At 45.8% G+C, this 13,117-nt stretch overlaps 2 protein-coding genes across 9 annotated transcripts in view; one reads left to right on the top strand and one right to left on the bottom strand.

Moving 5' to 3' along the window:
- Positions 1-6,749, bottom strand: part of ABCC10 (ATP binding cassette subfamily C member 10) — a 23,993-nt gene extending 17,244 nt beyond the window's left edge. The window contains exons 1-3 of one of the 6 annotated variants that reach the window (XM_072856624.1): positions 6,624-6,654; positions 5,678-5,769; positions 4,916-5,041 (exon numbers count right to left, since the gene is read on the bottom strand). In XM_072856624.1, coding sequence (XP_072712725.1) covers positions 4,916-4,972 — 57 coding nt within the window. In that variant the 5' untranslated portion in view covers positions 4,973-5,041; positions 5,678-5,769; positions 6,624-6,654. Of the gene's footprint in view, positions 1-36; positions 164-2,209; positions 2,343-4,241; positions 4,364-4,915; positions 5,042-5,677; positions 5,770-6,623 lie in introns of those variants that run through there. The other 5 variants (XM_072856626.1, XM_072856628.1, XM_072856631.1 and 2 more) reach the window with 5 other exon arrangements.
- Positions 6,377-13,117, top strand: part of ZNF318 (zinc finger protein 318) — a 27,997-nt gene continuing 21,256 nt past the window's right edge. For all 3 annotated transcript variants that reach the window (XR_012041622.1, XR_012041621.1, XM_072856623.1), the window contains exons 1-2: positions 6,377-6,983; positions 12,154-12,299. Coding sequence is in view for 1 of the 3 variants with exons in the window: in XM_072856623.1 (XP_072712724.1) it covers positions 6,618-6,983; positions 12,154-12,299 (512 nt within the window). In the remaining 2 variants the exon portion in view is untranslated. The remainder of the gene's footprint in view (positions 6,984-12,153; positions 12,300-13,117) is intronic.

The raw sequence follows: 13,117 nt of genomic DNA, 5'->3' as shown, positions 1-13,117 counted from the left end.
ACCACCCCCTCCCCACGCTCCCGCCCCCCGCCGTACCTGGGCTCGCCCCGCCTCCCGCCTCCGCGCTCACCGCAGGGGGAGGAGAGGCGCAGGGCCGCCCCGTGCGCCCCCTGGCGGGCGGGAGGACGCCCTGCAGCCCCGGCACCGCGCGGGGCGGGTGCGGGCGGGCAGCGCGGGTGCTGGGGGGCCCGGGGAGGGGGACAGGGGCCGGAGGGAGACACCGGAGGGCCGGGGCCAAGTACGAGCCGGCGGGCAGCGAAGCGAGAGCGCGAGTCAAACCGGGCGATCTGGACCAGGGAGGCCGCGCGGAGGCGGGAGCGCCAGGCCCTGGCGGCGGCCCAGGCCCGAGGCCCGGCCGCAGGGTCGCAGGCAGCCGCGGAGGCGACGCGCCAGGGCTCTGCGCTTGGGAGCAGCTGCCATCTCTTCCCAGGCAGCTCCCGCTCAACTGCCTTTGAAGTGCCGTAGCCAAGTAGATGGCGAACCCAAGGGAGTTCAGGGATTCAGTCAAAAGCAGGAGGTCGAGATGAGGAGGAGAAGCAAGTGAATTAAACATGTGCAGCTCGTTCAGACTTCCATCTTCTAGTTAAAAACAAACTAAAAAAACAGTCCCCAGTCATGAACAAATGTGATTTTCCCCAAAATTCCTCTAGTTCCTTCCTGGTGATCTTATTTATCCCACCCCTTCTTCTATCATATTTGGCGCACAGTGTCTGACACTCCATGAATGTTCTTATACCGATGCAGCAGACGCAGGTTACAGCCTTGCAGCATAACTGTGTCAACCAGCACAGGAATATTTATACACTGCTGTGCTTCCAGAAGTCAGCACCAGCAGGTACAGTCCTGGCAGTACTTTTATGGGTATAAATGTGCTTTTATGCATACAGCATTCTTTCCTCGTAGCAGATATTACTACAAGAGCACTTTGCCAACAAGATCAGTACATCCAAAGCGGCAGAGCTCTCCTAGCACAGTAGTAGCCATATAAAGCGAGGGCATTATGTTAACCTAATACAATCCTCTGAGTAACACAAGCTAAACAAATCCACTCAGTTTCACCTGTATTGGGCTCAGTGACTATGTCTGTCCAGAGCATAAACACACACATGCAAGCAGCATCCCCAAATACAACACGCAGTTTTTGCTACAAGAGCATGTTGCATCAGGGGGCGAGTAAATGCTCAACTTCCCAGCTGAGAGAAAACAAACCTGAGAGGACATCCAGCCTAATCCCTTCCAGACTGTTATACAATAACAGGAGCATGCAGTAAACGTCACCACACTGTCTGGCACTTTTAGCTGCTACTGGTGATTTTATAGCAGATGCTCTGGATACTTCACTCTCTCAACCCCCCCCCCTCAGTACTCTCTCTTGCCAGGGAAAATTAGCCTATCCCTGTAAATAATTCAGCACAGGTAGCAAACTTTACTTTGAACATGCAGCTCATCAGAGATACAATAAAGCATTCTCTGAGCTTAGAAGTGTTATCAGTGGGGTGCTAAGGAAGGAAAATATCAGTAACATTCCTGTCTGAGAAAACAGAGCGATCTAGCTGAGGGAGTGTGAAACAGCAGAGATAAGGGCAAGAGCTTGGAGGCCACAGTACCCTCTACTCATAGTTTCCTTGAAAGGAACAGGAGGAGAGTGTGGTTTTCCTAAACCTATATATATAATCTATCTCCTTGTTTAATTATTGTCTCTGAGGATTCTGATTTCTCACAGCCCTGAAAGTAATCTTTGCCTGTGCATCAGAGTTGCAAGGCTGCCTTTTCATGACGAAGGTAGCTACTGATACTGTACACTGTGTGTATTTGGCCAGTCTGCTCTTTCTCCCACAAGTTGTCCAAAGGTTTCTAGAATAAACTTTCCTGTAGAGGCCTTGATAATAAATTTTATGTCCTCTCCGCTCAAGGAAGCTTCCCTTCAAAAAAAATGCTGTGAAAGCAGCAAACTCTCAAGACAGCAAATAGGGGATGTGTGAGGCTGGAACGTGAGCTGCACGCAAGTGAAACTTTCAGATTTTGTGTTTTTGATGTCTTATTTATTTCCAAATAAAAAAAAACCACCAAAAAACCCCAACCAAGCAACCACTTCCCCTGACCAGATACCAGAGGAGTTCTCAGATATCAGAACAAAGACCATCCTCTCTCTTGAGCTAATCACTCCCAGAGCTTTTCCATTTCAGCCACGTTGTGTCCTAGCATTCACCTTTTTCATGTGCTGCATTCTGCTTGCTCATCTCTCCTAACCTCTTCATGTTCAAAACCAACTTTTCCACTTCAGCTGAAAGATGGACAGTTTTCAGATGTCACAGATCCCTTTCTGCTCCAGACAGCATTATCTACACTCATATGGAAAAACAAACATAAAGGGTATTAAAAAAAAAAGGGAACTCTAGGAGAATACCAATCCACCCTAACTGATCTGAAACCACTGGTGCCTGTTCTGCATAAATACATTTAAATAGGAGCACGGCAAGAATCTAAATAGACATTCCTCCTTTTTGTGCTTCCTTTTGGCTATTTCCCCTCTTCCTGAATATTGCTTCCTGTGATATTTACTGCTATGTATTTGACTGACTTAAGATGTGCACCATGTGGAGTACAGGCTTGTGGGTATATTGCTTACAAAGTACCTTGCACACTATAAATAATCATGCACCTGACATTTATAAAAAAAATCAGAGCATTCCAAATGGAAAAAACACCCCGACATCAGGTTTAATTTAATCCATCCCAAACAGGCTAATGCAGGCCAGATTTTATTCACTGTCTATTATCCAGAGTTTTTTAATGCTTTAGATAGCTCTTCCTCCCTGTGGGCATCGCAATCTGGCAAAGGGAGACCGCCCCCCCCTTCTCTTACAAGTTGATTTTGTAACAGATTACTTAATACCCCTCCCAGGACTCGGAGTCAGGGAACGAGTGTAGGCTGCATGCCCATTCCACTTCCCAGCTAAGAGTAAATATTGAACTGAAACAGAAGCTGGCCTAGACAAGCCTTAAATTCAGAAATATCAACCTTGTAATTATAGATGTAAAATCTCTGAAAGCAATTGTCTGTTTGGACACATTTTCTGTGCTCCTAGCCAGGGCTCTGCTATCAACTGAACCCTCCTCAAATTCCATGACATCATGACCAAGGAAGGCTTAATTACTTGGCTCAGTCCAAAATTTTTCATGAACGGGCTGCTTTGCCTGGACCTGAAGACACAACATACATATTTTGCCATGTTTTCCAGGGGAAAAATTAATGCAAAGAGAGAGGAATATCTCTCACTGCACCTTCTCACGAGAACACTCATTTTGTCATAAAAACATATAAATTATCTTTGTTCTTACTAGTAGCCTAGCCATTTAACACTAGAGGGAGAGCCGCATGGTTGTCTCATGCCCCTGGATCTAGTCTTGACTCAGACATTAGGAGGTAAAAAACTATAATTAAGGTCTTATCTTTTTTTCCTCTTTTAACCTAACAGTCCAACCTGAATTAACTTCAATTCTGATTTCTGTTTATTTGTTCATACCAAGCTACTGCTAACTTTTCTCATTCTCTTCTTTTCTTTCTCAATGTCATTTGCTCCCATGACTTTCTTGAGGTCTAAAGAGAATTCAGAGACACCTTATTAACCCAACATTGCCCTCAGCATCCAATTAGCTAAAATCTCCCCAAGCAGCAGCTAATTTTAAGTTCAAAGATGAGCTCTGGAATTCCAAAGAGGAATTTGGAGCTGAACTTGTAGCAGAGCAGACTGACTGGCACCTCCTTTGTCCAGTGAGAGTCTGGAGCACCAGTCGAAGGAGTATTACAAAAACCTCTGCAAAGCAGGTAAGGACTTTGCCTGACTTTTTCAATCCCTGAGACAAACTGTAGTGCTTCTTCTTGCAAAGACACGAAAACTCTCAATTTGCTCTGCACCATTGGGCCCAAATTTCAGTACTGATTTTAGGAATAATTTAACTGAATCCCACTATGGGTGCTCAGTCCCTTTAAAAACTTAACTCAGTAAGGCACGTGATTGAAAGATGACACTACAGCTAGTATGGAATGAGTTTATAAATTGTAATTGTAAAGCCATGCTCAGTAAGATGACAGGGTGCTACAAAATGCTAATGAGCACTACTCAGTTAAGTATTTTTCTCCATCAAATGGAATTTTCCTCTTCTGAACTCTTCTAACACTACAACACATAGGCTGTTTGCTTTCTTTTTACCATTCCTCCCTTGAGCAGTTTACTTACTGCTGTGCAGACAGATGCTTTAATTAACTTTATGATTAGTTATTGGTATCTGGATTCCTTCACCTTCCAAATGCCACTGAACTCTATCACCAGAAACTGCCAGGACATCTCTTGTAGACCTCCTTTGGATACAAGGCAAAAAGAAGTTAGAAAGTATTTTCATGTTCTGGCATTTCGCAAAGCTTTTAGATATTATATGCATAACTCTGACAGAAAAAAAATAAGAATTTGCTGGGTTTCTTGGGTTTGTGGCTTTTTACTCGACTGTTTTGAAACCAAACTGTGGTTTAAAACCATTTTTTAAAACTGACGTAAAGAAAGCAACAGCATGGAAGAAATGTCCAAACCCAAACAAGTCCATTTTTCTCCCTCTTGCTAGGCTGGTTTTACTTATTCTCAGTTGGTGAAACGGAGCGCTTGACACAGATGCCTGACACTAATACCTGAAAATGTGGTTTTCCTTTTAATGAAGAAACAGAACGCGTTTGGGATAATAGTATATTCCCCTATAGTGATAAACTACTTGAATGTGAACTAAAATACAGAACTAGAGGGGAAATTCCTACGTACACATCAGTTTTGTAGTTATTGTAAAGCACAGCTCTGTGCCTCTCTGAGTGTTGCCAACTCTGCTGCTTAGGGTAGTTAGTTGGAACAGGTAGAGTATCCATTACCTCCACCGTAGTTGCGTTTTGCTCGCACCAGAAGCAGATCCGCAGTCTGCTGGGCATCTTCAAAGATGAAATTATTATCCCAGGATACTTATTATTGAATTAAGGTCACTGATGAACATTATCAACCTTAGGAGATAAGGGGGAGGAGCGAACAACAGTAACGGAAAATAAGACAGTCTTTATATAGCTTGTGCTTATTTTGATGATTGGCATACCTAAGCGTATTTCCTGAGCCTGTGTAATGGTGCACTCACTCAGAAAATGTCAAGGTGGGGCAGTCAGTTTTAATACACAGTTGTACCCAACCACTCCCAGCAGAAATACCTTATTATAGTATCACACAGACCCCCACCCATCAGCCTGCTGCTCTTTGTTGCCGCTGCTCTAAGTAGTATGCTTCAAATGATGTGTTATGTTCTAGCAAATACATTCCCAAAAAACACAGGCAAAATTTCATCCAAGTCTACAAACACTGACTCGGTCTTTAAACACAAGCCCTCACATGTCATCTAGCTAATAATAAAATACAAATCTAATGCATGAAACTTCTCCCAGTTTCTAAACAAAATATAAAGACTCAGGAAATTAGGAAATGTAGAGAAATGAAGGTTCTGATAAAATTCTCCATTCATTCCATTCTACTGCTAGCCATTTCAGTTAATTGAAAACACTCTTCCTCCTCCTCACCAGAGACAGCCCCTAGCATGAAGTATGAGAAACGTTTCATGCTTCATTTAGGAGAATCGAAACTGTCATACTCACTTGCCTGCACTAAGCATGGTTGGTAGCGGGTGCTCAGGTGAGGAGAGGGAGGAGGCGGGAAGCAATTCCTCTCTATCATGTCATCCCAGCTCCTGGCAGTCACAGCAAGGAAATTTGTTCAGAAATTTTCTGAGCTGAAGGCTCAGGCTCAGCATCACCTCATCAAGCAGCCAAAGATTGCCCTTGAACAGGCTTCTGCTTAAGGACAGCACCCATACCGACAAGCTCCACAGCACAGTGCAGGGGAAAAAAAACCCAAACCAACAAAGCCCTTTTGCTTTTGGCTTCGACCTACAGGCTGCTGTCGCCGCAGGCACACCTAGCTGCGGCAAGGCCCGGCCGAGGCCCACTGCCTCACAGCCCGTCCCTCGGTGTCTCCCCTCAGCCTCCGTGAGGGAGAAGCCCCCCGCGGCCTCCCAGGCGAAGCTCCCTCTCTTCCTCCCCGCCGCCTTCGCCCCCCGCCCGCTCTCCCGACCGGGAGGGCTCCCGCTGAGGGGGGCAGCGCGGCGGGAAGCCCCGGAGGACAGGCAAACAGGATGGAGCAGCCGCCTGCGCGCACCCGAGCGTGTCCCCCTCACGGCCACCGGCAACCAGGAGCGGGGAGGGAGGAAGCGACGCCCCGCACCGCCGAGCACAGCGGCAACACCCGCCTCCCGCCGGGCTGCAGCCCGCCCCACCACACATGACCGTGGCCCGGCGGCCGCCATTTTGTGCGGGCGTCCCCAGGCAACGCCTCCCGCCCTCCGCCCCCTCCCCGGTCCCGGCTCACCCCGCCCCGCCCCCCCCCGCCGGGTCCGGGGGTGCCTGGCTCGGGAGCGCGCGCAGGGCGGCCGGCGGCGCGCACGCGCGGGGGGCGGGGGGGGACAACTGGGGGGGGCCGGGTCAGAGGAGCTGGGGCGCCCGCGCAGGCCGCCGGGACCCCCGGGCCGCCGGCGCCATCATGTACCGCTCCAGCAGTGGCCGCTCCGGCCCCTCGTCCTCGTCCTCCTCCCACCGGCTGAAAGAGGGCAGCTCGTCGGGGTCCCGCGCCTCCCGTTCCAGCACATCGGGGCCGGGGCCAGGCCGCGGCCGGCCTCCCCCGCCGCCGCCGGCCGCAGCCGCCGCCGCCTCTGCCTCGCCGCCGCGCTCCGCTTCGCCCCGTCCCCTGCCGCGCCGCCACCGCTCCCCGTCGGGCCACCGCGGCGCCTCCCGCCGATCCCCGTCGCCACACCGCAGCAGGAGGTTGCCATCGCCGCCGGGAGGACCGGGGCCCGGGGGGACCCGGGGCCGCCGGGGGAGCGAGCACGGAGACGGCAGCAGCAGCCGGGTAACTACCGCCGTGCGCTGAGGGGTCTCGGTGCGAGGCTTGCCCCCTCCCTCGGGGGCTGTCAGGCCGCGGGTGGTCCCCGCCGCCTCCGTGGCCCCCGGCGACGGCGGCCACCGTCCCCCGCGCCTTGACGGGGGGTGTCTCTCCCGGCACCGGCCTCCCCTCGGCGGTACCCCGGCCCCCCGGCTGTGCCCTGGGGTCAGCCCGTGTCGCCGCCGGCGGAAGGGCGGGAGCAGGGGGCAGCGGGGCCTGGGCCCCAGACTTGGCGCGGCGGGGTCCTTGCAGAATTGCACCGGCCCCGGGCTCTCCCTGTGCGGAGGGAGAAGGGCGATTTCCCCCCTGTTCCTCAGACAGCCAAATGGAAAAAAAAATCATTGGTTTCCATTTTAAGTAATGTTTCTCCTTTAATTTCCGTTACATTTTTATTTCTCTCTTATCGGCTAGAGCCATTTTAGATAAGGCTCAAAGATGATGCTATCTTTTGCTAAGGCAAAGGATGTAACTAGTTGCTTTCCTCCATTAACACTGGTTTGTGTTGTCGTATAAATATCGTTTAATTTATGGGAAGGTAACTTTTTTAATAGGATGTTGAATAGGTACTTTGTCTGAGTTCTTCCTTCTGTCATGGGTGTACAAAGGAGTCTCTGTTCCAGATTTATGTCTTTGAGAGGTATTCTTTGATAGGCAGTGCTTTGTAGTTGGAGCTGTGCACAAGGTGTTCCAGTCTTCTCACTCAGTCTTGGCAAAATCTGATTTGGGCATGTGAAACTCTGGTTTGGCATCTGAAGTTATACAATCTTGGATGCAGACGCCTTCGTACTAAACTGAAGTGTGTAGCCATACCTTTTTTTGAGTGAGTGGCATTCAGTCACTTAGGTTTTCTCTAGTTACTCCTTGGTGCAATGATTGTCTTGTCTGTTGACTGTTACTTGTAGTATGTGGTAGGTTCACTATGCGTTTGTATTGCACTGAAAGAACAGATTTTCGTACTGGGATATTTTAGGCTATGGTTCCATGGTCACTCAATCCAGCATGTGTACAATTAAAAAGAATGGTACACTCACTTTTTCCTCTTGCTCTGCAGTATATTCTGCCCCCTCCCTTGTGCTCACACTTGTATTTGTGAAGCTGCAGGGCGAGCTGATTTGAGGAAGCGATGTGGCTGAAAGTCAATCCAACAAAAATATATTGTCTGCTATGATTCATTGCATGATGGGACCCCAAGAAAGAATGGGGATTGCCCTTTCTGATGGCGATACAGGTTCTTACTGGATTTCTTTGGAGCTGTAGCCATAGAAGAGATCGCAGGTGATTGTAGTGGAGTTAAAATTCAGCTATTGGTGCTATTCGTTATTTAAAGGTCCTGAAGGTAGGGGAAGATAATGTTGTATTTGACAATTAAGCCAAGCCAGGCTGAGAAGCTTGCCTCTGGCCATTTGTTTTTGGCTGTATTTCATTATTATCTCAGTCCTATAAGTTGTCTGTGTGGTAGCCCTGCAAATTTAATTGCTAGTAAGGCCCAGGTTGAAAATAAGTAATTTTTTAAAAGGAGGTTATTTTTAATCTGATTCATGTCAGTTTGTGTTGTGGCTTGATGGACAGTTGCATGGTCACAATTGAGGGGATGACAAACTGAGATACAGGAGCAGAACTTTCTTAAACTGACTTCATCACCACTCAGTCTGCCGTTTCACTGTATCCGTGATAGGCTGTGAACCTGTGCCGGCTGTAACAAAACTTTCAATGCCGAATGTGTTGGTGGTTCAGACTTGCAGAAGTTTGATCTAGGAGTTATTGACTGGAAGCCTCCCACTCTCCCTTTAGGGGGAAAAAAATGCCACCAAAACCCCCCACTTTACACAAACATTATTCCTGACAAATGCTATTCTTCCAGTGTTATTTTGCACCCTTCTGGCTCAAGTTACAGTAGTCATCTCAGCAAATTGTTGCAGATTCTTGATGTTTTTCTTGCCTATTCTAGTTTCAGAGAAGAAGGATTGAACGATTATTAATTCTAGAAATTAGGCTTTAGCAACTTAGCTAGTGCTGAACTGCTGAGCCAAATAGATTTTTTTGTTTATTCACAAGAATGTTACTGCATTTAAGGAAAACCTTTCTCTAGGAAGCAGCTCTCACAATAAGAGGGATCTTGAGACAATTAAGTATAGCTCTTTAACCTGTATTGTGCCGTCTCTTGCATATGCTAAAGTCCAGTGTAAGTAATTCTTAGAGTGTATATTTTGCACATTTTTTCCATGGAATTTTTTGTCCACCAAAAAGTGTTTGACCAACACTGCTTCTTTAAAAGTGATGTTATAAAGCGTAAAATACATATGCAGGTTGATTTTACTTTTTAGAAGTACTGTTTACAAAATTAGCATTAATTAGAGAAAGATAAAAGCTGGGATTATGCTGGTGTTTTCCAAACAGTGGAACTAAGTGTGATCAAAACAAAGCAGACAGCAGATATGTTGGGTCAGCATGATTGGGTAAAGTTTTAATAAAAGTTTTCAGATTTATATGACTTAAGACCCCCTCTCCAGAAGTCTGAGGATACAAAGTGTGGAAATGTGGAGAGTTATACAAATGTGTTAGTAAGTGGCATTTTGGAGCTGTCACTGAAAGGAGATGAATTCAGACAGAAGACTGAGGAAGAGGAATTTTAAGCTGCAACAAGGAAGGAGGACTTGGAAGAGGAGAGTATATACTTAAGGGTGGAAGATGTAGGATGTGGAATGGAGACACTGATGGGGTAAGGGCATGGGGTTGAAATGCAGAAAAGTTTTGAGTACAAGCTCTAAGTTATTGTCCCTACCCTCCATATGAATTGGACTATGGAAGGAGCAGCCTTAGATATTTCTTATTCCCTTTTCTTGATTCTGGGAGTTGTTTTGGTTTTTGGTTGGTTTTTTTTTGAGATGGAGTGCATGCATTCCTAGGTTATCAGCATTGTTGCCCATTTTCTCATGCATAACGGGGATGCTGACTGCCAGTGGAGCTGTGTATTGGACACTGTAAGTACGGATGGTGTTAGTTTCTTAGTAGCTGGGGAAAACTGTGGGAATTGGAAGAGCATGAAATGACAGCAAAGATTTGGGGCAAGTATTGAAAAATGTAATGGAGGAGAGGAAGGTCAGGGCTGTACAGTGACAGATTTTGTCAGACTTTATTTGTTCTTGCAAGGCTGACACATGCTGCTTTTATTTGTCCGTGCTGACCTGCATGCTTGTTCTTTTTATAGTTTCTCTGAGCTTCTTTGCTTTCTTTTAAGAAAATTAGAACTGGACTGACTGGAGTATGTTGGGTCAACAGAGAAAGAAGAAATGAAGAGCTGGTATGCAACCTGTGCAATAATATGGCAATGGTAACCGGTTTAGGTGCCAGAAGACGCAGGGAGGAAGATGCAGTGCAGTGCATAAGTAGGAATGACTAGTGATGGTGTTCAGTGCTCCAAATGAAAAAGCTGTTAAAATTGGAATTTCTCAAACTAAAAAAAAAAAATTTGTGAAGTTCAAATATGTACCACCATAACTAGTGTCTCTGGGCAATCTGTATGGCAGTCATAGGCAATCCTAGCATCCCAAACTTTCTAAATATAAACTATTTCTTTCCTTTGCCCAGAAGTTTGTTCTGAGATGTAATCATCACTTCTCTGTCTCCAGTTCCCGGAGATGGTTGTCATGTATGTGCCCAACTTGCCAACAGTCTCGAAGGCAAGAAGATGCCCTTCAGGATAATAATTTATTGAGGCAGCCCTCAAAATTCAGTGTTATACGAGGCACATGTGAGCCTTCCGAGTGTGTTTGTATGAGACGTGCACCTTGTATGTGTTGTATCTCAGCCAGGCTGTTGCAGGATCGTATTGTGCTATACAACACAGTTGGTCTGAGAAAGTAATTAAAAAGTGTTCTGATAAATGCTGGGATTCAGATTAATGGAGCAAAACAGAAATCACTAATATGTTACCTCAGGACAAGGTTATGCGCACAATGGATTCTAGCGCAAATTTGTACTGCAAGTAAATTTTGTTGAGGCAAATTTGTGAGGGAATTCTTTTGCTTTCTTGTTGGAGATTATGTACTGTTCTTCTTCTGGTCTCTTCGAGGATTGAGCTGAATCTGCTGCATCTTCTCAGGGTGGATGCAGACAACATAGTGCACCTGCTGCTTGCTACTGCAGTTTTCAGCGGTGAAAGCAATATGCAGTGCATGACTGGTTTGGCAGAACTGAAGCTGGTTCATTGCTTCCTGTTAGGCAGAATCTAAACCATGTTGGTTTAAAAAAGCAAATCAAGTATCTCTGTCTTCAGGCAGTCTCATCTGTTTCTTATGGAACTCCCCTTACTTTGATCATTCCTGTATTCTAGTGCCATATTCTAGAATGATGTGAGGCGTAACTAGTTAAGCATAACTTACCAGTAATGACATTTTCTGTGTTGAGTATGTTTCCAAAGGAAGGTATGTGCAGAGGCAGTTAGCTCAGGCCTTCTCTGCTGTAGTTTTTTCAAAGGCAACTTAGCTCTGGTTTAGCTCTACCAATAATAAATAATGATAATGGTAATTCTATTACAGAAAGTGTTTCTGTAGTCCCTGGCATTTTTAGTATTATGTTGCGCTTATCTGCTGAAAGCAGCATGAGGTGAGGAAAACTGTTGAAAACATCACTGCTAGGAAAATCTTTGTTTACACTGGTTTATACTTTGGTTCATGTTGTTACTAAAGTTGGAAAGGGCCAGAAATCCAGACACTTTTATTAAGAAATTCCTGGCACTGTTTTTTATGCAATGTTTATTTAGCTGCTTCTCCTCTACAAAGAAAGGAGGATAGCAACAAATCTGGGACTTCCTGAACTTCTCTCTGTTTTTCCACCTTCCAAAATGGTGCTTTATGAAATGTGGTTTTGAGTTGAAAATTTCCCTTCTAGATAATGTAAATATAGAGCGTGTTATTGGCAGCTGGGATGAGAAATGAAATGCAGTCAATACCCTCCCCTTTCTTTAGTAACTAAAGACAATTGAAATATTTGGAACAATTGTTCTTCTAGTTTGATTTTTTAATTGATCCATTCACCCCAAGTCTCATACGTTAAGCAGAGCAGAGTCACTTGCGTTTCTGTAGCTGAGATTAAAATTCCCTGATTGATGGGCTTGCACTCTTTCTTCAATTTACAGAGACGTTCACCGAGTCTCCGCTCTGAGTCTTCACTGGAACAGAGTTTGCGGATTACTGTTGGTAATGACCGGTATTGCATTGGCACACCAGAGCGAAGGAGGCTACCTGATAGACTGGGCTCACCAATTGATAACCTGAGTGACAGGTATGGTCCTCCACAGATGGGGATTCAGGTTTGAAACAGTAAGAACATGGGAATGGCTGTACTGGGTGAGACCAAACATCTAATTAGCCCAGTGAATGCCAAGGGAGTGGGGGTAAGAGGGCAAGCATGTAGTGATGCTTCCCTGGACTACTCCCCAAGCCTCCAGCAAGTTGTGGTGCAGGGGATTCCTGAACAAAAGTTGCTGCCTGTGTTCATAGTAACTCTAAACAGATATTTCTTCTCTGATTTTTGTCAACTGCTTCTAAAACCCATATAAACTGAAAGTGCCCAGAATATATTGCAGGAGGGAGCTGCTTCATGTGACATGTAACAGCTTCAGCCACCTTCTTCTGTTTCTTAGGAACCTACCTGGTCCTGACTGAAAGGAAGGTTGTTTAGGAATATTGTAAAGCTTCCACTTCCTCATTTATTGGGAGGAATAATCTACTTTCCTGATTTTTGAGAATGGTCCAGAAGAAAGCTCTAGTGTAGCTTGAATAAAATTTATTATTTTGACTTTAAAAACCCTGCAGAAGAGAAGTGAACGTAGTCAGACAGTCTCATACATGATAAAGTAAGTGTTAGAATTCTTAGGGTCCCTTGATTGGAATTGGAGAGAAACATAGTTAATGAAGAGACGTATTTTATGTTAAAAATCTGCTGTGAACAGTGAAGTATAAATATTAGTAGATACTGTTTGGGTATGTTTGCCTTCAGTAGGAGAACAGATATAATCTGGCAAAATAAGTAAAATCAGAAGACTTTGTGCAAATAAAATATTTTTTTTTGTCTTGAATTGCGAAGTTAAAGTTGGCATA

This window comes from Ciconia boyciana, chromosome 3, assembly GCF_034638445.1.
Source record: "Ciconia boyciana chromosome 3, ASM3463844v1, whole genome shotgun sequence".
Lineage (NCBI taxonomy): Eukaryota > Metazoa > Chordata > Aves > Ciconiiformes > Ciconiidae > Ciconia > Ciconia boyciana.
This window is presented reverse-complemented; position numbering and strand designations above follow the sequence as displayed.